This window comes from Haematobia irritans, chromosome 4 (genome assembly GCF_050003625.1).
Source record: "Haematobia irritans isolate KBUSLIRL chromosome 4, ASM5000362v1, whole genome shotgun sequence".
NCBI lineage: Eukaryota > Metazoa > Arthropoda > Insecta > Diptera > Muscidae > Haematobia > Haematobia irritans.
Genome location: NC_134400.1, coordinates 2291336 through 2315348, shown reverse-complemented (window position 1 = coordinate 2315348; position 24013 = coordinate 2291336). Strand labels below are relative to the sequence as shown.

The window sequence follows — 24013 nt, the reverse complement described above, 5'->3', positions numbered from 1 at the left end:
TAAAGTGATTTTCAACTCGAAACCCGAACATAGTACCCACCTTAAGGTGTTGAATTTTACTGTTGAGGGAAATGTCTGTGTTTTGTTGAGAACGCGATTTTCTCAACAATTTCTCAACTTGCATATTACACCAATCCTTTGAAAAATGTTTGAAAAGTTGTTCAAATTTAGCATTTTTCAAACGTTTGTGTTTATTGGGAATGCTGATGTAAAATATACGCGAACAGACCTAAAGTCTATTTCACTAGCAAATGTATTTATCGACGATAAAACACTGTCATCCCTAATCGTACCAATTGGTTATGTTCACATAGTCAATCGCAGGGGGTGTCATCTCGTACTCACACAACATAACAAATAATTCCACTTGGTATCCAAATTGAAAAAAGGATTTACCTGAAATATGGCAATTTTACAGAATCTAAAAAATCAAGGCTGGTATGTATAGAGATTCGAAAACCCAAATTTCATTATAAAATCATAAACACATTATAGGCACTTGACAGAGAAAGGTCTGAAATTATTGAGATGCGAAGAGCTGCAAAGTGAAGATGTGCAGAAAATTATTAAGGCTGCCATGGACGTAAGAACGAAAACACTATGCATATGTGATAAAATCAATACCAGTAACTATTATCTTTTGTAGTGGGACATGAAGGAAATTGGAGGAGGAGCCTTGCCGGCAAAACCTGAAAGTAATGGTCACATAAATGGGCGTATTGTATTGCAAATACAAAAAATACGTAATATATCGGCGCCCAAAGCCAATGAAGAGTCTACTGTAGCTCCGAGGTTTCTACAGTTGGAGCTGACGGACGGTGTAAATTCTATTTTAGCCCTAGAAATGGAACGCATTCCAAATCTTAGTTTGAAAATACCACCAGGAACAAAAATATTTCTAAAAGCCGATAAGGTGCAAATTATGCAAGGCTTATTAATTTTGAAGGAGACCGAGGTGCAAATACTTGGCGGTAACGTGGAACATATGGTAGAGAAATGGGAGTTGGCGCGACAAATGCAAAAGTATGCCCACAGTAATCGTAGAATGTCTGGATCCGGTGGTCCTCCGCCATGGATAGCTTTTGGAAAACGTTTAGACGCCCACAAAGAAGCTTTGCCACAAGACCGAAACTTTAAAAGTTTACAAGCAGCCACCGAAAAGGACAAAACTGGCAAGGAAAACGACGAGTTCAATGCATCGCGAACACAAGCTATTGCGGAGGCAGCTAAAGCTGGGCAAAAGAAAGTATTCGGTGGTGGACAACACAATATACTGGACCATAATGTTAAAAAAATTCTAGAAAAAGGATATTCCGAAGACGAAGCGAAATATGCATTGAAAACTACTAATAACAATCTCGAAAGAGCACTATACAACCTCAAGAGGCGAAATAATAAAGGAGCCACAGAGACAACAGCCAAGGCGGCGGTGGCAACTGGACCCAGTCAACGAGGTAGAGGCGGAGCTTCGATAAAGGAAGAAGCTGCAGCCTCAAAACCACAAACGAATGTTTCATTATTTGACTTCTTGACCGATAAATTGCCAGTGGTAAGGATAATTTATAAGTACTCAGAAATATTCATTAATCCGTTAATTGCTTTCACAGACAGTTTCCACGTCGAATACAACCGAGTCTCCGCCTAAAGTGGCTACTAATAATTCACAAAATACAAGGGCGACAAAAGAAACCAGTAGAAATACCAACACTACTAACAACAATGTCAATCCCAAACAAAATTCATACACGGCAAATAAGTTTGAAAATAACATGTCATCTAGTTTTGCGGCTAACAGGGCCCGTCCTGATGAGAAACCATCACAGCCCACATCGCAATCGCGTTCAAACTATAATCAAAAGGAAGAGCGTAAAACAAATCCTGTTGCTAAACAAGGGCAAAGATTAGGAGGTGGCGGTGAACGTACTCGAAATACTCAAAGTAATGATAAACCACCAAATCAGACCTCTAAAAATGGAGTTGAGCCACCATCGACTACGAGCAATAATAACAATAACGCTACAACACATGGTACAAATAGAAGAAATGATAGGAATGAAAGACCGCCTCGTAAAGAACGAGAACAACAAACACGACAATCTGTCGGAGTCTCTGGTGGAAATTTCCAGAGTAATAGGCGAAGTCAGGAATATAAATCAAATGAGACCAAAACTCAACAACCACGCGAAGCCACCAATGTTCGGGCCACCAATGAAAATAAAAATGGCCAGAGCTACCAACAACCGAATCAAGCATCATCAGCAACGTCTAATAGTGTGGATGCTTCTGCCATAGATAAATTGGCGGAAAGCACCTCGAAACTGAGCATTCAAAACAAGAAGGAGCCTACATACAACAACTCGAACAACCGTGGAAAGCATCAAACAAACTCTGCAAGTACATCTCAAGGAAACTCGAGCAGTAATCCAGGTCAACGTAGTCAATTTATTGGTTCTCAAAACTTTACAAGCAACAAAGTGACTACCACAAATCCCACACAGCAGCAACAACAACAAGGACCTACCTATGTAGCGCAATTGCCTAATGGATTTTCTTATGACCCTAGTAAGATAATGGGTTTCCAAACGAAAGAAGCTAATGAGTATGCAATGAATTTGTTGAAAAGTCAAGGCTTATTACAACAGCCAACTCAATTGCAACAACAACCTGTTCCTCCACAACAACAGCAACATAACCAGCCTCAAATGATTAACTCTCCTCAACCAACACAGCCTCCGGCTGTAGCCTATTTGGCCCAGAATCCTAATATGTTTGTAGCTCCTCCACCGCAACAAGCTCAAATACCACAATATGGAATGGTTCCAACTGGCGGAAGTTGGCCTTGGAAGATAGGGGATATGTGTATTGCAAAGTATTGGGAGGATGGCAACGTAAGTTTTTCATCACTATATTTCTATTAAATAATTTTTATTTTGCCATTTCATTTAAATTTGCAGTACTACAATGCAAAAATTACTGCCGTGTCTGAGAACACATGTGTGGTGCTATTTGTGGAATATGGGAACTATGAAGAAGTGGTTAGGACCGATTGTTTGCCCATTCCGGATGCCCAACATAATCCCATAAATGCCTATCAGGCTGTGCAATCCCATCCCCCAATGCAACAAATGCCACATACATTTCAAGGAAATAGTGGTGGCGGAAGCCAACGTTATCGAAGCGAACGTAAAATGTATATCACACTGCAGTAGCATTTTTATGAAAGCATATTTTTAATTGTTTTTTAACTATTTACAGGTATATACCACCACAAAAAAGGGGTAAAAACAATAATTGACATTTAGTACCGAGCCATCATATACCCCCAGCCCAAATGAGTCAGACGCAAACTCAATATCATTACCACCAGCCGTCAAATACTCGACCGCCATTTTTTTAAATTTAAATTGGGATGCATATTTTTTTCCAAGAATCCAGCATTAATGTAGAACTGCGAATGCATTTTAGCATTTAGGCTTCTTGTCATGCAAAGTATTGAATAGATTTTTACGTAAAAACTAATGTAGAAAATATTTAACGTTATTATTACGAAGAAACCAACAACAACAAAACAAAAACCAAATATATTGTATGGAAATGATATTGAAATTTGTAAATGTTTAACAAACAATAAAATCAAATATTATCACAGGACAATTGTATTATAATTTTAATTCACAAAGAAAGAATATTCCCGAATATGAGATCATATCTATCTCTGGTTGCATACCCATACAAAACGACAAAAACATAGCAAAAATAAAGGGAAAATAGAGATTACAATGATCATTATCAGATAGTCCCTTGTTATGGGATTTATTTCAGCGCCATCTATTGGCTCGATATTTGCTGTATCAACAAATGAGAATAAATCACTATCTTATTCGCATTATCTACGATGTGCGTCGCACATATGATGCAGAAATGAGAGAAAAATTTAGGGAGCAAAACACATTCAATGCTCAAAGCGATGAGCGGCGATGCAATAATACAAAATAGATTTGTTATTATTTAAATGATTGATTCTTATAACTGAATTACACAGTAATGTGCATAAATATTACAAAAACAACTCTCTGGATATAGCATTGTGAACCCCATTTAAATAATAGTTTGCATTTAATATCCAGAAAAGTCTATTAGAGATAGAGAACATTCGGCGGGTGCTAGTCACTCTCTGGCGATGACATTGTGTTTGCTATTTCAATGGAATCTTGAGAGAAACAACTCTATAAATACAGCTGGATAGCAGCAACAATTCATTAAACTAAATTCAATTGAACGAGACGAACACTCCATGTTCAGAGCGGAAAAATAAAATTGTAAATTGTGTTGTGTTAAACAGTGTACAAAAAAAAACTGAAATTAAATTTTTTTATGCAGAGTATAGAAACAAATGCTAAAAAATAGTAAATACTTTTGACGCAACTTTGCAAAAGTTCAGTAATATAGAAAACAAGTTACTTCAATCCAAAAAGAAATAAAAGTGACCAATTGAGAAACGAAGACAAAAACAAAAACAAAAACAAAAAGGAAAGCAAACATCCATTGCTTTCTTCGATTTTGTTCGATTTTCCGCGAAAACAAACTAAGCAAACTGAGCAAAAACAACACTAGCAACAAAGTTAATTTTCGTCAGCAAACAGACGAGACGACTTTCATGTGAAGAGTGGCTCAGCTTGTTGTTTTGATTCATTTGTTTTATAAAAAAAAATAACGAATAAAACAAAAAAAGCAAACAGATTTATAAACAACAATTGCGTTATAATTAATTAATTTGTTGCGAATTGTTGCTTGGTTCATCGTCATCATCATCGTCTGTTCATCTGTGTGCAGTGCCATTATCTCTTGAAAGGGTGTTTTACTGATTGTGATTTGGGATTTCCTACTGTCTTCGGACCTATATTATGAATCTGTCATTTGCCGGTTGTGGTTTCTTGGGCATTTATCATGTTGGCGTGGCTGTTTGTTTTAAAAAGTATGCTCCTCATTTGCTTTTGGAAAAGATCGGGGGTGCCTCTGCTGGAGCTTTGGCGGCCTGTTGTCTACTGTGCGATTTGCCCTTAGGTAAGTTTTTCCATAAGTATGCTAGAATGTTTGGTTTTTTGACCATTTTAAATATCACATACCCCTTATGACCCTCTACCCTCTGGTGGATACATACATATTTTGAATCGAATTAAATGATAAATTAAACCATTACAAATCGTTTCGATATACAAGAGACTAAGAGATACAATGATGTCATGATTCTACCATATTGCAGTTCACCAAGTCTATATGTGAATAGGCTACCTACTAACTTATCATAATCTAAGGACACGGTCGGTCGCACTGGGCAAATATTTGACAGAAATAAAAAAAAAACTAATTCGTCACCATAGTCAAAAATCTTTAGCTCATATCGGAGATATAACATCACGATCGGAGTGTTTCCAAAAACGATATCCAGATATTTCAATAACGCTCCTGGAAAAATGTTTGATACTCATTTTTGCCTAGATATTTGCCTAGTGTGAAGCATTTCGAAAAAAAAAATAAAATAAAGCTTTATCTTATTTCCACAAGCAATTAAAATTCGTAATGAATCTGAATTTAGATCAGGAAACTCTAAGAAAAACACCAGCAAATTCTAGTTTAGCATAACCACTCTCGACAAAAGTATATTTCTTATTTGTTACCGTTGCCTAGTTCACCGATCTAGTAAGCAGAACTGTGGAATTTTGTATTGGAAGCTATCGCAATTTACACATATTTTTACCAATATCAGATGGCTATTATTTTCAAAGAAAAGAGCTTATATCCTTTCTACAGTTAGCTAGGACGTACACTTGCTAGCCTATTCTCCATTTTTCTTCTCACATTCATATTATGGCACGTTAAGGTAAAAGAGTTTTCGAAGAGTCTCCAGAAACATTCCATTTAAAATCTTGGTTTATATGGAGACTTCTACCGTGAACTTCTATACAATGAAGCGTCTCTATAATGAACAAATTTCAGAAACACATTTCTATTCTCTTTTATATTTTTGTATACTGATATAATTTCTGCATAAAGGTGAGTACTATGTTCGGTTTTTTCACCAAAACACTAAATTAAAAGTACAAAAATATTTATGAAGACTATTATATTTTTATCAAGTCTTATCAAATAATGGATGGAAAAGATCCAATGAATTGATTGATAATCATTTTATATTTCTATATTAATTAATTAAAAAAAGTAACCGTGAAAACAAGCTGGTTTTCAGCTTGAAAACTGAACATAGTACTCAGCTTTACGAAGTAATTTTCTAGTGCCTTAAAGATTCATTATAGAGAATTTCGGCTGTATAATAAAACTTGGATGCATATAACTAATCTTTAAAGTTGAAATGCCTACCAAAATTATGACAAGAACTCAAATCAACAATTTCTCCGAATTTTACCTTGCTCAAGAATAACTATAGATTGTATGTTTAGAGTTTGGCATTTCTAGGAGCTACAAAGGAGGACCTAACAATTATTATTATATTTCTTTTTCCTAGATATTCTCTATCCTTTTTATATAAATATCTACTAAAGACTTTCATTTTTTGTTATTCAAAATATTTTGATAATTAAAAAAAAATGAAACTTGAGTAGCCATTGGAATAGCAATAGACTCATTATGTTTAAAACAATATTCACAACGCAGTACGAAAAGCTAAACAAGACAAAAAAAAAACATATCAAGTGATTTGTCCATAGGCCTCAAAAATATTGGGGGCTTGTCGTCACATCAACCCAACCACATAAAATGAGCAAGATCAACCGCCCAACAATCTGTGTGTGTGTGTTAGATATCTTAATACGCAGTAGTTTCTCCAAAGCATTTTTGCCCCTCTTGGCTTCTTTCTTTTTGTCATAAATAATGTTAGGCATTGCTATGAGGGCTTTACGGAATGTATCATCAAAGTCAATATATGCCTCCACAACCAATACATTCTCAATGTACACATTCACTATAGTTCCCAACTAAAAAACAAACGCATGATTGTAGGTCATGAGCTGTAGATATTAAAATGAAATCCGCCAAATGCTTATCGTAGACCACATAACGTTATAAAAACAAATGCGAAACATTAGAATTCTATATATAGAAATTATGAAATCATTTGTATATAGTATATAAATATGTATATATTGTGTAAAATATAAGAATATATGGACATGTAACTGGGAATGTAATTTAGCTTAACGTTTACTCACAACATAAATTTTTGAATTTGGCACAAACACACTTTTGTACTATTTTCTGAAGATGGTAATTTTGCCACAGTGCTAACAGACAAATTTCTATTATTTTAATACGCTATAGAACTCTCTAAGGGGAGCCAGCGTGGTGCAATGGTTAGCATGCCCGTCTTGCTTACACAAGGTCGTGGGTTCGATTCCTGCTTCGACCGAACACCAAAAAAGTTTTCCAGCGGTGGATTATCCCACCTCAGTAATGCTGGTGACGTTTCTGAGGGTTTCAAAGCTTCTCTAAGTGGTTTCACTGCAAGGTGGAACGCCGTTCGGACTCGGCTATAAAAGGAGGTCCCTTGTCATTGAGCTTAATATGGAATCGGGCAGCACTCAGTGATAAGAGAGAAGTTCACCAATGTGGTATCACAATAGTCTAAGTGAGCCTGATACATCGGGCGGCCACCTAACCTAACCTAACTCTCTAAGTGAAGACTTCGTTGTAAGCGAGACCTAAATCTTGTTTAAAGTAATTCTTATTTTTTATATGTGTCAATTTTTCTTAAATGAAAAAGTATTTCTATGTTCCACTTTTTCTTTAAAAAAAAAAGAAAAATAGGCTGTGTCGATATACGAGTATATGATCCAGATTTGTAGATTTGTGTTGGATTTTTCAAAAAATACAATTTAGTGGCTATATGCTACCATTGGCCTTACTAGCTTGTTTTATTGTCTTAATGAATAAAAAACGGCAACGGTATGTATAACCGACATAACTTCGTCCATAGTTAATTAAGGTGGAATGTGGGCTCAGAGAAAATAATATTTTCAAAACAAGAAAACGAAAAGACCAAAATGACCTGGTCATTGTTGTCATTTAGTTAGAAATTATAGACTTTGACTCTTACTTATACTTACACATTAGATAATTAAATAGTCGGCATAAGAACAAACCATATATACAATAAATTACTAGTATGTTATTTGTTGTCGGGTAGTATTATTATAAAGCAGTGGAACTTTTTAAAAAGAGTATGCTCGGAATCGAGGCGGAAACAATTTTCTATTGAATTTTAGCTTTCTTATTATTATTATTATTAATGTTTTTTTTTTGTATATGCTAAAACCATTTTTTGTAAGTAAGAATTTAACCTCAATTTTCATTGATACATTTCAAAGCAATGTTAATCACCTAAAAATATGATATTGAGGGCGTAAATTAAAAATCCGGTATTTTTTTCAAATGTTTGAAAATTTATTTTCAAAAAAAAAAATGTTACAGACATATCAATCGAAGTGTTGTTCATTGCTTGCCACTATCTTTTCCCATCTTTCTGGCCACATAAGGATACCGGGACGTATTTTGACTCAATCCGCAAATCAATGCAAGTTTTGGTTTCCTCATAAAAACAAAAACTCTGTTTTGTTTTTTGCATAAAAGTTGACATTGTCTAATGCGTATATCCCGATCTAGGCTTTCTGATGGCAATCCCGCATTACTTACTAGTTACAATTACAATACAATACCATTACTACTAGAAAAATTTAAATATATAAATAACAATTATATATTTTGTTACATTTATTGTATGGGTCATTTACATTTACACTTTTCCTCATCTTTTGTATATATATAAAACATATTCGTTTTGCTATAAGTGTGCCTGATTACACATCAATCAATAAAAAATATGTTAAAAGTTAATTGGTTCCCTATCTGACTCCGAAAACGTCAAGAAATCAGTAGAGTTTATTGGACATTGTCATACTTCTCTTCTTCTGTTTGGACTTTGCTATTGGAAAAAGGCCCCATAACACTAAAATAGAATGATCGCTGAGGATATGCATTTGCCAATTTTTTCCAATTACTTGTTAAAAGTATCGAAACCTTAAATGTAGACAATGTAATAAATTGGCCGCTATGTGGCTTCAAATTACATAATGAAAATAAAATAAATAAATAAATAAATAAATAATCTTAAATCATGTTTTAGATTTTCACAATTTATCATGTATTATTTACTTTGACTTTTCAACTTTAATACACACTGAACTTCCTAGGAAGGCCCCTGAGAATTTCCGTAGCTTGTTTTCACTACAAAATAAACAATTTCCTGCATGTTTATTAAAACGCTTCTCTTTGCGGCTATTGGAAAACTGGATTTGTTGTAACTTGACTATTTTAATACCCATTATTAGTGTTTGTTTTTTTTTAATTTATTGTGAGACACTATCATTCGATTTGAAATTATTTTTACATAATATAAATGTATTCTCCTTTAACCCCATGCAAAGAAAATATTCTTATAAATGCATTTATTTTACTATTTTTATTATTTTTTCTTTTTTTTTGCCAACGTCTTTGTTGATTGATTAATACATCCATTCCGTTCGAATGTTCGACGAGTAAACGTAGTATGTGAATTAAATTGTATGTCCAAGTCCTTATAACACATTGATAAAGTGGCTGATGTAAATGTACTAGCTTGATTTTAAAAATAGTTACTTCTTTAATATTTTCTGATTTCTCGTACGATACGCAATTTATTGAACTTTTCTAGTGATGTATTGTGTTGATATGTGATCACCAGTGTCCATCATTATAGACAAGTTACAGAAATAACATGCGCCCTCGAATATCATTGAAATCTCTATGAAAAATAGTGTTTGGTGTAATTTTTCCATCTGTTTATTTTGTCAAATGCCAAATAATCATAAAAAGGGTTACAAAAAATATATTTAAATTTCTTCGCCCCAGTTTAATCATGTTTTACAGGTTTTCCTTCTAGATGTCCCAATAATTTCAAATTCTCTAGTTGTTCTTGCTTTCCTAGCATCTTACTTTGCCCACATTCATCTTCGTAGTCATAATCGTTATATATAAAAATTTTTGTTTTTCTTTTTTCTTTGCATTTTAATTCTTTGCAAACAAATATCGTATGATGCCAGCAATTGTATCCAGTCCATGCTTTTCACACACGTTTGCTGGCCGCCTCTATTCAGAGCGAGTTATGTCTTACTTCCTTAGTACGTAACATGGTCACGTTTCAGATCGCAACAATGCGCCGCTATGTGTATTCTTTATCAATGCAGTAAACATTGGCCTCTCGGCGAGCTTTTGAAAAAATGATAATATCATTCATTTATACCATGATTTGGTGTGTTTTGATAAAGCAATAATTGCAGTAGAAGTCCAAAGTGCAATGAGTCATCCCATTTTGTTGGACTCATAGAAATAATGACACCTGTTAACAATGAATGTTATCTTAAGGCCTAATGAAATTTATACCAAAAACTTTTTGGTTTCCCATTTATAGATTTAGCTAATACAGAAATTATCACAGTACTGAGCCCAACATTTCCCATATTTTTGCAATACTTTTACAATACAAAAAAAAAAAACCAAAACTAGATCACCCCTTGTGAAATTTCTTTTCATACAAAGAAAAACTCTGATAAGGGCATTCTCCTTCGCTCCATAGGCCATTTAACGATTGTACAACTGATAATTTTATATTGTTTAAAACAAATAAGTATTTTGTACCCGTTCCGTTACGTGTATCAACAAGGGAGGCCTATATATATTTTGCCCGTTAGGGGGGTTTGCCATTGCCCCTATGCAGGTGTAGTCTTAAAGTCCATATTGGTGCCCAGATCAATCCATGTGTGTTTGTAGGCAATGATAAGGCATACGTCGTACCCATACATTACGACAAAAGAGTATGAGTGAGGTGTATGTATGCTGGATCCCAATCATTGAAATCCTTAATTGATTGAATTATTCATGTTTCATTGCAAGATGAGTACTTACAATTAAGTCATTGTTGATTGTTTTCTATAATGGTTAAAAGAATGAGTTCATATTCTAACATCTGCTGTTCAAGTTGATAGCTGCTAACTTTGCTAGTGGTATTAGTAGGTTAATGTTGATAACAAAAGACCGCCACACATGCTGTTGTACAATAGAAAAAAAAAACGGCAGCTTTTTACGCATACGCATATTATTTATTTATTTTTTTCATTTCTAATCATTTTCAATTAAAGTAAACCACGACCACATGCAAATGTGCAAATTATGAATTCCTTATTTGCCATTCGAGGTAAGAATTAAAAAAAAGGGGAAAAGTTTTATAATTCTTAGAATGGGAAATTTCGTTATGTTACCTATATCCAATGGCTATATAAATTCATAGCAATGGTTAGAAAGATTGATTTCAATATGAATTGAAACCCGAATAGAATTTGATATGTCAAATACCCCATGAAAAAACTTTCAATTTCCCTAATATAATGGAAGCAAAAAAATCTAGAATTGTTGTATATAAAAAATAAATCATATTTTGGACCGCAAATATCACAAAAGAAATGTTAATATTTTTATTTTGAAAACTAAATAAAAATGCAAATTTTATTTTTCATTTATTTGAGCAATACAAGCCAATTTTGCAATGCCATTTAAATTAAATGATTCGAAACCACAAAACCTATACATATTTATATGGAAGCCACCCTGGGTAATATTTTTTAATATTTTTATTTTATATTTTTAATATTTTAATATTTAATATTTTTTGTATCACTGTCTTTGCATACTGTTATAATTTTATTCATTGAAAATTAAACATTTTCACACAGCCCTCGAATAGTTTTCCATTTCACCACAGATATAACTGAGAACCCAAGTGTATGGGTGAGATGGTTCATAAACAATTCATATGTGTCAAGCTCATGCTTTATTAGTTACATCAGCCTTGTCATAATTACCTTAAAAAATATATAAAAACGAATAAAATATAAAATGCTAAAAGAAATATCTTTAATAAAATAATATTTACAAAAAAAAAATAGTGATGATGGTCTGTAACCAGGACGGGACTGACGTCAATTTTGACTTTTATTAAACATTTCCTCGTTGTGATAAGAGCAGTCTTCATAAAATAGCAATTTGATTTACACAAACTTGCGTTTTTTTGTGGCCAAAGCCACCTTCTATTGAATGTCTAGACCCTAGGGTACGTGTTATCATTTTACTTTCGTTGTGCATGTGTGTATTGCGATTGTTTTAGCTGACATTTTTTTTTTGCCTTACATTAGCAATTTGTTTTTAGATTATCTTACATCAGTGAATGTTAAATCTATTTTAGTTTCATCTCAACCGAGAACAACTCATTTATGGAGAAGTTTTACAAGGGATCTTTGTATAGTTTATGGAATTTTCTCTCCAAGGGTCAAATAGTTGGACACTTTGAGAATTGACTTTCCAATATTACCTTTCTTAAAAAATTTTAGATAAAATTTTTTTTTTTGAAAAAATTCTTTTATTTTCAAAAGGATTTGGCTAGCAATTATATAGGTCCTATCATACAGCGAGATATGCATTATCTTTGCGACAGTCCAATTTTCTGCAGTAACCATTCCGTTTATTAGGAGGAAGAGATAATACCAAAGTTGGGACTGGAAACTTGCATAGACTATCGAGTTTCTCATCAACGTTATTTCAACGTAATTATCAATGGATAAAATAAAATAATAATGTGGCCTTAACAAATTTGTAATGAAATGTGTCAATAAATGGTCATTGGTCTGTTCAATCCCACTTTCGATCTCCTCCCAGTAATGCTTGTGAAATTCCTGAGTATTTCTAAGCTCTAAATGGTTTTACTGCAATGTAGGTTTTAAAGCTTCTCTAAGTGGTTCCACCTTAATGTGATACGTCGTTCGGATGAATAAGTCCTTGTTACTAAACTAAACGTAGAATCAGGCAGCAATCATGGTGTGAAGAGTCCAAATGGACCTAAAAGAGCGGGTTTGCCACTATATCTAGCCTATCTATTAGTTCATTTAGTATCCTGTAAGTAGTAGAATTTTTATAAAACAACTCGTATTATTGTGTTCTTGTGATCAAACATACAAGGACGGATTTCGCCTTTGTAGCGTGTACTCATATTGACCAGAGCATATGGAAACTAAATTGGGAAAAAATGCACCGATATATTCGAAAATGCATAGTTCTAGGTTTACGTTTTTGTGAAGCCCATATTTCCTAACCCCAATTCTCACTTATCTTTTGGGATCCATGATGTCAAACACCTGCTTCATTTGAAATAATATCCAGACAAAAATATTCGTAAAAGTAACGGCTTTCATTGGTATTTACATAGTCTGCAACCCCACAATAAACAAACAAATTCTCTAGAAACTGTTCAACTTTCTCTTTCCCTTTCATCGTAACATAAACAAAAACAAGCGAAGAGAGGGGGTTGGAATTTATTTTTTTTTCTTTTGTTATAGCCAAACACATGTCCTAAATTCATGCAGTTTTTTTGTTTTTATTTGGCTATAATAATGTAAACTGTGCACCCTTCCAAATATCCGGAAAGAAATCCTGTTCTTTGGCTTCATAGCAATTGATAACATATGAAAACTATAGTTCTCATTCTTGGGATCTATTGCAACCGCACAAATAGTGGAAACAGTGTCAGCGAACAACGACGACCATTTGTCGTTATCATGTGCTATGCTGCAATATGGTTGGTTTTGTTGTAACCGAGATACAAACTCCTTTCTTTTGGGAGTAGAGACACAAAATCATACGATTTTATGTCTTCCGCCCCGCACCAGTCACTGGGGTGACAGTGAGAGTGTTTGTTGCAATGGCAAATGGTAAACAAGAAAAATATGGCCGGTCCGCTTGATGTCATATACACTTGGTGAATGTTATGTACAAGAGTTTTTTTTTGTGGAAAGTGACACAGGCCTTTTTTTGTGTGTAAAGAAAACACATCGTGTAAAGCTATGAGGTACTACGTGTAATGTTGCTTTAACTTAATGGCCAACCATTAAACCAGTATTTTGTTTATTATGGATAAAGGGGGTGTGTCTCTCCCAGAGAGAGTGAGAGATTTTTATCCATAGCTCTAGTATAAAATCTTACATTCATACGGAATAAGAAACAACGATACTCAAAGGCGTTTTGTTGGTGAAGGTTGTTGACCGTGCGTGAGAGCTGTTTTATGTTGCCTCTGTGTAACGACCTACATTTACAATTATGTACAAATGTCGGAACATTCCAGAAAGTCTATGATACAATCCATACGATCGAATGTTGTAACTATGTAACTATTCAATGGATGGATGTATGAGCGTTTTATACAAATAATTCTCGCTCGAGTTGTGAGATATTTTGTTGTTGTTGTCAAATTAAGAGATTGGCATTTGGGCGAGCCCTTTTCCTGGAAAAATAATTCTTTCTTTTTCTGTGCATTAAATTTACCTGGCATTGATAGCCTTTGTTAGGGATGTTTTTCACACCTTGCATGAATGAGTGCGCCCTTGAATTATATGTAGGTATTGTTTCTATCTTCGATATATTTTTTTCCTATGCATGAAAGAAGGAAATTCTGAAAACCTGTCTGCTAAGACAATTATCTGTTATATTTTAATGCCAAAGAAATGAATTTGGGTTCCATATACAACGGTGTGGTCAAAAGTCATAAATCAACAATCTTCAAATTAGTTGTTAACCCATAATTCTTCATTTAATTTGAGAGAAACCCAAATATATAGAGTTCACTTTAAAGTCAAATGTATAGCCCATTAACATTAGGCTCGAAAGCTACTAAAAGTGAATTTGAAATTCCTTTTTTAAAAGGCAAATGACTGCTGAATTCTATTTAAAGTGGATTTTGTAAGCGTAATGTGAATGAGGCATTAAATACAAAATGGAATGCTCCCTGATAGATACAAAAGAAAATAAGAGCTCTTTTTTGTGTCATTCCTTATTATCACTGTTTTGTTTTGTTTTAATACCCTTCAAAAATTAATTTAAAAATGAAAATTTCCCCTTGATTGTCATATATTCAACTCAAAATGATTAGGAAATAAGATAACTTGAACAAGTAGTACTCTAATCCTTCTGCCCTTATTTCAAATTTCATGCAAACATTTTCGGTCTCCGTTGGCAAGTTTTTGCTCCATTTATTGTTAGGTTTCATATAACAGCTTTAACTATTTCGTTATATATGTATATATATATTCACTTGAAATATAGTAGATACTCGTGACTATAACATCATAACTGTTTTGTGTTGTAATGCTACACCCTTTTACATTCTGAAAACATCATTCGTCTGCGGTTATGTGGTTTGAAAATATTTTGTGAAATTTCCTTGAACTTGGTTTCGTGTGATTTTCCAAAACACGTGACATTTTTTTTTTGTTTGAATTCTTTTGATTCATTTGTAAAGAAATCCATGATAATTATACTTCCATAAATTCAAGATCACCTGATGCCATTGGGCCTTCACTGGCAATATGGCGATATGTTATCTGTAGTTTCTTGCGGTCTTCAATATCTAGCATGTACATTTTTTCCATGTACACACATGTGTATGTAAGTATAGATATCTCAACCACAAGCTGACTACTGCTGTGGATTTTACAATGTATATGGCTAAAAGGAAGTGGGGTGATAATAGTATTGGCCTCTATTTTTATGGAGGCTCGTCGATGATACTCGTTGGCGTATGCCATATGTATTTGTACTAAAGATCATGTCGTAACCACTCAACATAAGTTTTCCATGTGCCTACATGTTTCCACTTTGGTATCTGTTTTTGTTTTTCATGTTTAAAAAAAAATATATTACGAAATATGTATTTAAATATTTAACAAAAAATAGTATAGGCTATTTTTGGTAGCAATAAAGTTGAAGGTCGGTTGTATGCTGTAACTAAAAATCTCTCCTAGTCAGAAATTAGAAGAAAACAAAACCGAACCCTAAGGGAATGGGTGTGTTTCTTCGAGGCAAATCATAAAAATAGTGTCAAGTGGTTTGTTTTGTTGTTGTTTTCCCTCTCGTCCACGGGAAACTAGAAACTTTGGAATGTGCTTCTATTATTGTTGACTCACTCGTCACACTGCCAACAACACCAGTTTTGTTTACAATATCATTTGTTTGGTCTACGAACAAATTTACAAATGCATTAATTCCATAGCGTAAACAAATCACAGTTCCCATAGTGCTGAAATACACTGCGTAATAGGGTCGATGGGACCCCTTTGTTTTTTCGAGCGGGGGGAGTATGGTTGTAGAAAAGATTAATCTTCGAATAACTGGAAACTATAGTACGAGTACAATTATCTTTTGTATATTTTATAATTCATCGTCATTTATTATCAAATGTTCTAATCGGTGGAATAATTAATACCTTTCTATGCTTTTATCAGCCATTGACTGTCCTTCTTTATTTGAAACATTTATTTACTTGGACCTGATTTAGATCTCAAGGCCCTAAAGTTCTATGTAGAGAGCCCCCCAAGATAGTAAGAGATAAGCAAATCTCAATTGTTGTGATAAGATCAGCGATTTGAACAGTTAGTATTTCCTCTAAAAATTCATTTCCTTGTTTTTTTAATAGGCTTTAAAATAAAATAAATAGACCTACAAAACAGACTGTGTTCTATTCAATGAATCTCATCCCAGGAATGGCATCAGATTGACGTCTACATTTGGGCTTTTGGTATCGATAAGTACTTAGCCCACAAACACCCATCGACCATCCTCATCGGATAGGAAGATATCTCTGATCATGCCTCGTCTGATTTAATAGTTTCATTTTTCATATCTCTGAATGTATCCAATTCTAAATTTTGTTTTTAGTTATTGGGCTGTATTTATATTAGAGGTGTGCACGTGACACGAAATTGTCGTGACTCACGAAAATTTTCGTGGATCACGCGTGAGTCTACGGCGTGAGCGTGTTAAGAGTTTTATAACGCTCTCGATTTTAATCATGCTTATGTTTTCAGTCAGGTTCTATAGGTAAATTACTCATAAAATTATACGTGAGTCACGAGGTTTTTCGTGAGTCACGACATTTAAAAGATTTTCATACGTGAGTGTGCGTGAGTAAAAATTTTCTTTTCGTGAGCGTGAGTCCTACCAAAAAATATCGTTCTTGAGTGTGAGTGAATAAGATTTCAGCGGCGTGAGTGTGCGTCAATACAATATTACTCACGTGCACACCTCTAATTTATATCCAGGAATTCCGTTTTATTTAATGCGTAAAAAATATAAAACAAAAGTTGCACGCAAATTTATATTCCCCTTATGCTTCCCCTTAGATTAGATTAATAAATATACAATAATTTTCATAGGTCAAAGAGTTGCGAGAGAATATGTTTGACGATCAAGAATTGACGTCATTTCAATGTGTTGATGATGATAACAGTAGAGAAATTTGTATTTCGATTTCATAGGAAATCATCATAATCGGATTGTTTACGACAATATATACACACATACATAGTAATAACTTCCACTTTCTTGTTTTTCTTTTACAGGTAGCATGACTTCCGATTTCTTTCGTGTTGTAAATGAAGCTCGCCGCCATTCCCTGGGTCCCTTCAGTCCATCGTTTAATATACAAACATGCCTATTCGAGGGCCTTCAAAAGCATTTGCCCGAGGATGCCCACAAACGGGTCAGTGGTCGCTTGCACATTTCCATGACAAGAGTGTACGATGGCAAAAATGTGATTGTGTCAGAATTCGATTCCAGAGATGAAGTTTTGCAGGCATTACTGTGTGCCTGTTTCATACCAGGATTTTCTGGAATATTACCACCTCGTTTCCGTGGTGTACGTTATATGGATGGTGCTTTTTCGGATAATTTACCAATACTGGATGAGAATACCATAACCGTTTCGCCATTTTGTGGGGAAAGTGATATTTGCCCACGTGATCAAAGTTCACAACTATTCCATTTGAATTGGGCCAACACTAGCATAGAGATATCACGACAAAATATCAATAGATTTGTGAGAATTCTATTCCCTCCCAGGCCGGAGTTTTTATCGAAATTTTGTCAGCAAGGATTCGATGATGCTTTACAATTTTTGCATCGTAACAATTTGATTAACTGTCGCCGCTGTGTTGCTGTACAATCAACGTTTGTGGTATCGGAGGCTGCAACACAACCGCAGGAATTCGATCCCGAGTGTCGAGAATGTAAAAAGCATAGAAAGGTATGCATTTTTTTAAATGCAATGAAGGCAATATTTTTTAATGTCGTTCTCTAAATTCTATTTTAGGATGCTTTGTCCTCAAATATGCCCCAAACGGTTTTAGATGTCATCCAGGATTATATAGAACAGGCAAATAAAGGATTGGCAAATTGGCTGTTTAAGCATCGTGGTATTAAATTATTGTCCTTACCTGCCACTGTTCCAATAGATTTTCTCTTTGCAACTGTTAACAAGTAAGTTTTTGATTAAAAAAACATTTTTAAGGAGGGGTAGTAGTTTACTCAGAACTAGGCCTTTTTCAGTTTCAGTTGAAGGCATTATTTTTACTTTTTTTCCAAAAAAAAATAAAGTTTGAATTTGTTTGCATTAAAAGATTTATTTAAATTTTCCTTTTTTTCAAATTTCTTGTACCTAGTTTCTGGTTTTTCTGTATTTGAAAATGATATACATAGATATCGGCTTTTAATCTGTTAATGTTTTATTGTTCCTGATTGCGAATATATATCTCTTCTTTTTTGTAGAACTTATAAAACTCTCCCAATGCCGTTTGGAAAAACATTTGCAAGTGCATAAGCTTGCCTTCAATTACGTAAGCGAAGCTTAACATCCCAACTCACACTCACACAAAACTAGAACTGAATTAAATTTTTAGTTAGATTTTATTTAGGAATTTGTAAGAACTGTAGTTGTAAAGAAACTCATAAACACATGTATAATATATAAATTTATATTGAAAATGAGCTTGATCTCATTACTAAGCTGGATTATCAATTTAAGCTGAATTAGTATTATTTAAAACAAAATTATATTATATATTATTTACACAAATAAAAATCAAATAAATTGGAAATTGAAATATGAAATGAGATACTGTTAGTTTTGTTTGTTTTTTGTTTTTTTCTATGGGTTACAAAATTCGCATTTGCAAATGTTTAGCCAAGAAAGCAATAGATATTTTTATTTTATCTTAATAATTCCCGCTTCATCTAAATATTGATCAAATTTTTTTTACAGACTTAGCTCTCTGACTCCAAAGCTAACGAAACAAATGCGCCTGGTTGTTGACGATTTCATAAATCAATTGAATAATGCTTTGCATGTGCGTTTGTTAAGTAAAATTACGGTAAGTAATGATTAAGAAACCAAAGAAATTATTAATAATGATGATTTTTTTGGCCACTTTTTTTATAAAGAAATTGTTTATAAAGAAATTATCTTTAATAAAAAATTTTAATATTTACCGGAATGTCTCATAATTTTGTCATATATTTAAACATTAAAACAATTTTTTTCTTAACAAAAACTTCTATGCAAATCTCTTAGAGATAATTCACAATATAATTCTAATAAAAGTTTTATATAAAAGCAAATAACAATATTAAAATTCGGTCAGACGGCGTTACCGACTTCAGAAAAACTTTTTTAATCTAAATTCTTTGACATTTTAGTCCAGGAAACAAATCAAACATATAAACCAATTCGGAATTTATTTTTCAAATTATAAAAATATATTGCAAATGTGAAAATCGCATAATCACTTATTTATTATCCTTTCATAGATCTGTGATCCTCCCCATTTCGATGCCACTGGTTTATTACACTCAAAGAGATTATATGGTCCCCGGGTTTCAATTCTTGTTGACGAATGGTAAGTTAGTGTAGGCGTTTTTTCTTTCTCCAAAAAACTCTCACATAAATGTGTTTAAATTTTTTTAGTGGTTCCTCAACTTGGCAAGATGATGTTGATCATTATGAGCATGTTTTGAAGGTTACTACCCACAACAATGATGCATTATATGCCTATTATTACACCGACGATAACACAAATAAAGTTAAAGTTACGGAAATTTTTGATATGACTGAAAATGTTGAATTAGCTGATATGAAACAATATGAAGGCTCTGTTGAAGATCATCCAAATCCCCACCAACATCATCACAATACGGTGGTTTCCGAATGGAATGGTGTTGAATCAGGTAACTATCAGTGGCCAATAGACAATAAGACAATATAGTTCTAACAAATCTTATATCGTATAAATATCATAGCACCACATACAGTCTAACCTTTTGGATTTTACCAAAAAAAAAAAAAAATAAATCAAACCCCATTTATTTTCAATTACAGTACAAATAATACCCACAGCACCGGATAATCGCAAAGATCTTTTCTAAGACAAAAAACTTGCACACTTACTTACCTACTCTATACAAATACATACTATTATTAAACATTTTCCCCATATACACCTTAGACAATTAAAAAAAAAAACATCGCGACACCTAGACCAAAACATTTATGTATATATTCGAATGCTGATTGAAAATGTTCTCATTAATTGGTTTAATTAGAAATGAAAAAGGTAAAAATAATAATTTGGTTTTGGTTAAATTAAAAAACAAAATTGTGCATGTTCTAAAAAACAGGAGGAATTTTATAAGAAGCGAAGCGAAACACTTAGCCTTTGTGGCTGTGGTTCGATTCTGGACCTGAAGACATTTAAAATAATCGCTTGTAACAGTTGCTTCGCCCAAAATCCCTCTTTGTCAATTGTCTATCCTATTCTAACATTGTATTTAATATGACATAGTGTAAACAAAGAACTCATTTGTAACTTGTTCTATATTTTGACAATGGTATCTCTGTAGCAATGTAGACTAATCATCCTTTCGTAGAAGATATGTCATTCCAAATCCTAATTATCGTGTCTTAAATTTTTTCCGCATGTATATGGCATATTAATAATGAAATTTATCTTTACAAAAATTTCCAGATTTTTTCATTGACCAGCAATCAGGTTCAAACGAAAACGAGACCACGAAAGCTTTATTACCTGCCTCGACTCCATACAGTTTCTACAATGTTGAACAGGATAACACAATACTGCCCAGTACGATGACTAATACTACTCTTGCCATTGAATCTGGAGAAGAGTCTTGCATTTTAAGCGATCCCGAAGTGGATCAGCCTGATCGCAATTCCAGCCTATATTCACCCACACACGCACAAACTAATTCATCGACATCTCTTGTGATGCCAACTTCCCAGACGACCTCTGGTGAAATGTGCATAGACATTGAATGAGTTGGATACAGCGAGGATAACGAAACATCTGGACACGTTCTATACTCCCTGTCTTCAATTTAGTCTTGTCCTGTTTTACCAAATCTTTACTTTATATTTATTCAGTACTTTTATATCATTGTATATAGCCAGGAAAAACCAGGAGAATTTATATTGAATTGAACTAGATGAAAGCTCAGAAGCCAAAGGTAGATAAAGCTAAGCTCAAGATGCCTTATAAAAAACCCATTATTATAATTTAAGATAAGATAGAGACATGTCGATAAAATAATTTCGATATTATCGAAATTGTCCTATTTTGTATATTTTTACAATTGCCAATTATTGTCTTAAATATCTATATCTCTATATATGTATGTATATCAATTTACCTCTAACATAATTTTATGATATAGTTTATTTGCAATGTATGTACCTTTAATATTATTTCAGGTTAAGTTTAAGAAAGCCATTAAGTTTTGTAAACCAACGAAAACAAAAACAAAAAAATAACAAAATGTTTAGATGATGGAAGAAATATACACGTAACCAAACCAAATTTTTGTTTTTCAATTTTTTTGGGGGGCTTTTATATGGGACGTATTTTGAGACAAGGATCCTTAAAATAAGGAACAATTTAAATCTGGTCCCCGAAACTCTTTTCTGACTTAATATATGCGAAGGATTTCCCATCTACTAAATTAATATTAGTCACTCGTGTGAAGTTTTGACATTGTTATGCATTATACAAAATTTGGTAAAATCGGTTGTAAATTTTGTTTGGTTTGCCCGCGGGACCAAAACACTTTCACCTACCAAAAATTGATAAATTTTTTGCTATTACGGTTCTACGTAGAACATTTTTATTTGAGGTGGAGAATATCGCTAAACGGCTATGAAACCAAATCGGGAGGTCTCTTGATATCGTGGAAGTATCACCTGTCATTGTTGTTTGAGTTGAATGAGAGGCCAAATTTGGAGGACATCTTATAAAAATTGTAATCTAGTCACGTAAGACCACTAATCAAGAGATTGGGCTATATTAGATTATGAACCCAAAGTCGACCATATATGTGACTAATTTCAAAGAAATCTGTTTGAAATTACGCCATTCAGAACTTTATGAAGCCTAGGGATAGCTTGGTATGGAAGATTTATTAAAATATGTATGTATAATATATACTGAACATATATTCATTCCTAGGAGGAACGTATGACCATACACAAGTTTATACAAATATACAAAATATTTGTCTAATTCTATTCATAATAGCACAATTCTATTACAAGCTGATTAATCCGTCCGTATGCTTATATTACGCAATTCGATTGAAGGATTGTGAATCCTGTCAGATCAACAAAAATAATGATGAGAATATATTACGATATTATGGCTACATGATCGCCAAACATTTAAAACTCAATTCAGCAGTAATATATCCCCCATGTTCCGAAAATCGGAATCGCACATCGCAAATTTTAGTTTGGCCATAATTTCTTAACCTTGCAACATAGAAACTTAAATCTTGGTAACAAAATTATCTTTAATGAGAAGTTCTAACTAAAATTGTATTGGAGTCCGAGAATATCTCGTTTTTCGTTACAAGAAAAATAAATTCTTGCGATTTGCGATTCCGAATATCGGAACATGGGTGATTGTTTTTTGCAATAATGACACTCGTGCGTGAAAGGACTGCACACATGAGTGAAATTTAACTAGCGGTCACGTTCGTAACCTCTACCACTGAAAATGAATGGAACATTAAAACATTACTCACTATACAATTTAGATGTGATTAAAACTTAACGGCCTTTATTGATATAGGAAGTGATTTACGCAACAATTCTCAATTTTCTAACTCATTACACTGGAACGATCTTCGAACTTCACTAGTGAATTTCTTTCTGTCTCAAGGATGTAAAAGCGATGCCGCTTTTGTAAAAAACGACAAAGGGAGTTTCTCTAAATGCTAGGATTGGTTGGCCAACACCTTCCCAATACAATAAGGAGCTGTGGAAAATGAATACATAATAAATTCGTGTTGTGTCAAATTCAACGCCATGAGTAACATTACCCAATCTAATAGCAGCACATATCACTGTAAACATAATAAAATTATTGCGGACATCAGCCTGGACACGTCTCTTCTCTTCGGCAGGGTCAATTTGTGGTGGCATTCGGAACATAATTGTGGCCTTTACGTGTTTTACTTCAGTCAGTTAACAATTTCCACTTCAATCTCTTCCTTAGAGTTCGCACTCACAATGAAATGTTAGCATTTGGTTGAAAATACCAAAGACAATTTAAGCCTCGTGCAGTGTTGCCATGTAAGCGGAATATATGTAATTCGCTTTTATGCGTTTTACAGACTATCAGTTATTCCGGACGGAATGTCGGTGTTTGTAAAGAATCTTACAATTTGTCGGATTGATACGACTTGTCGGCGATGACTAAATAATCGGCAAACGTGTTATCGATCCCATAAACATGCAGCAGTATCGATTATGCCTTCGGACTTAACGTATAATGTGCACAATATATGGGATATGTTCGACACGAGCACTATCGTCCGGAATAACTGATAGTCTGCAAAGCGCATTATGGGATCGATAACACATTTACCGATTATTTAGTCATCGCCGACAAGTCGTGTAGATCCGCAACACTGTGAGATTCTTTACAAACATCGACATTCCGTCCGGAATAACTGATAATGTGTA

At 33.6% G+C, this 24013-nt stretch overlaps 2 protein-coding genes across 3 annotated transcripts; both read left to right on the top strand.

Moving 5' to 3' along the window:
* The first annotated feature begins 295 nt into the window (after window positions 1-295).
* On the top strand, window positions 296-3654 carry Tdrd3 (Tudor domain containing 3). Its single transcript, XM_075303645.1, has 6 exons — window positions 296-438; window positions 496-583; window positions 647-1549; window positions 1608-2888; window positions 2955-3190; window positions 3256-3654. The coding sequence occupies exons 1-6, from the start codon at window positions 404-406 to the stop codon at window positions 3293-3295; spliced, it is 2583 nt and encodes an 860-aa protein (XP_075159760.1). The 5' UTR covers window positions 296-403; the 3' UTR covers window positions 3296-3654.
* Window positions 3655-4254: 600 nt separating this feature from the next.
* On the top strand, window positions 4255-21851 carry bmm (brummer). Of its 2 annotated transcripts, none has more exons than XM_075308377.1 (7): window positions 4255-5064; window positions 17547-18229; window positions 18296-18462; window positions 19244-19352; window positions 19789-19877; window positions 19946-20205; window positions 20357-20475. In XM_075308377.1, the coding sequence occupies exons 1-7, from the start codon at window positions 4905-4907 to the stop codon at window positions 20401-20403; spliced, it is 1515 nt and encodes a 504-aa protein (XP_075164492.1). In that variant the 5' UTR covers window positions 4255-4904; the 3' UTR covers window positions 20404-20475. The 2 variants fall into 2 exon arrangements, with proteins under 2 accessions (XP_075164492.1, XP_075164491.1); XM_075308376.1 differs by lacking the exon at window positions 20357-20475 and adding an exon at window positions 21003-21851 and having other exon boundaries at window positions 4256-5064.
* Window positions 21852-24013: the final 2162 nt, after the last annotated feature.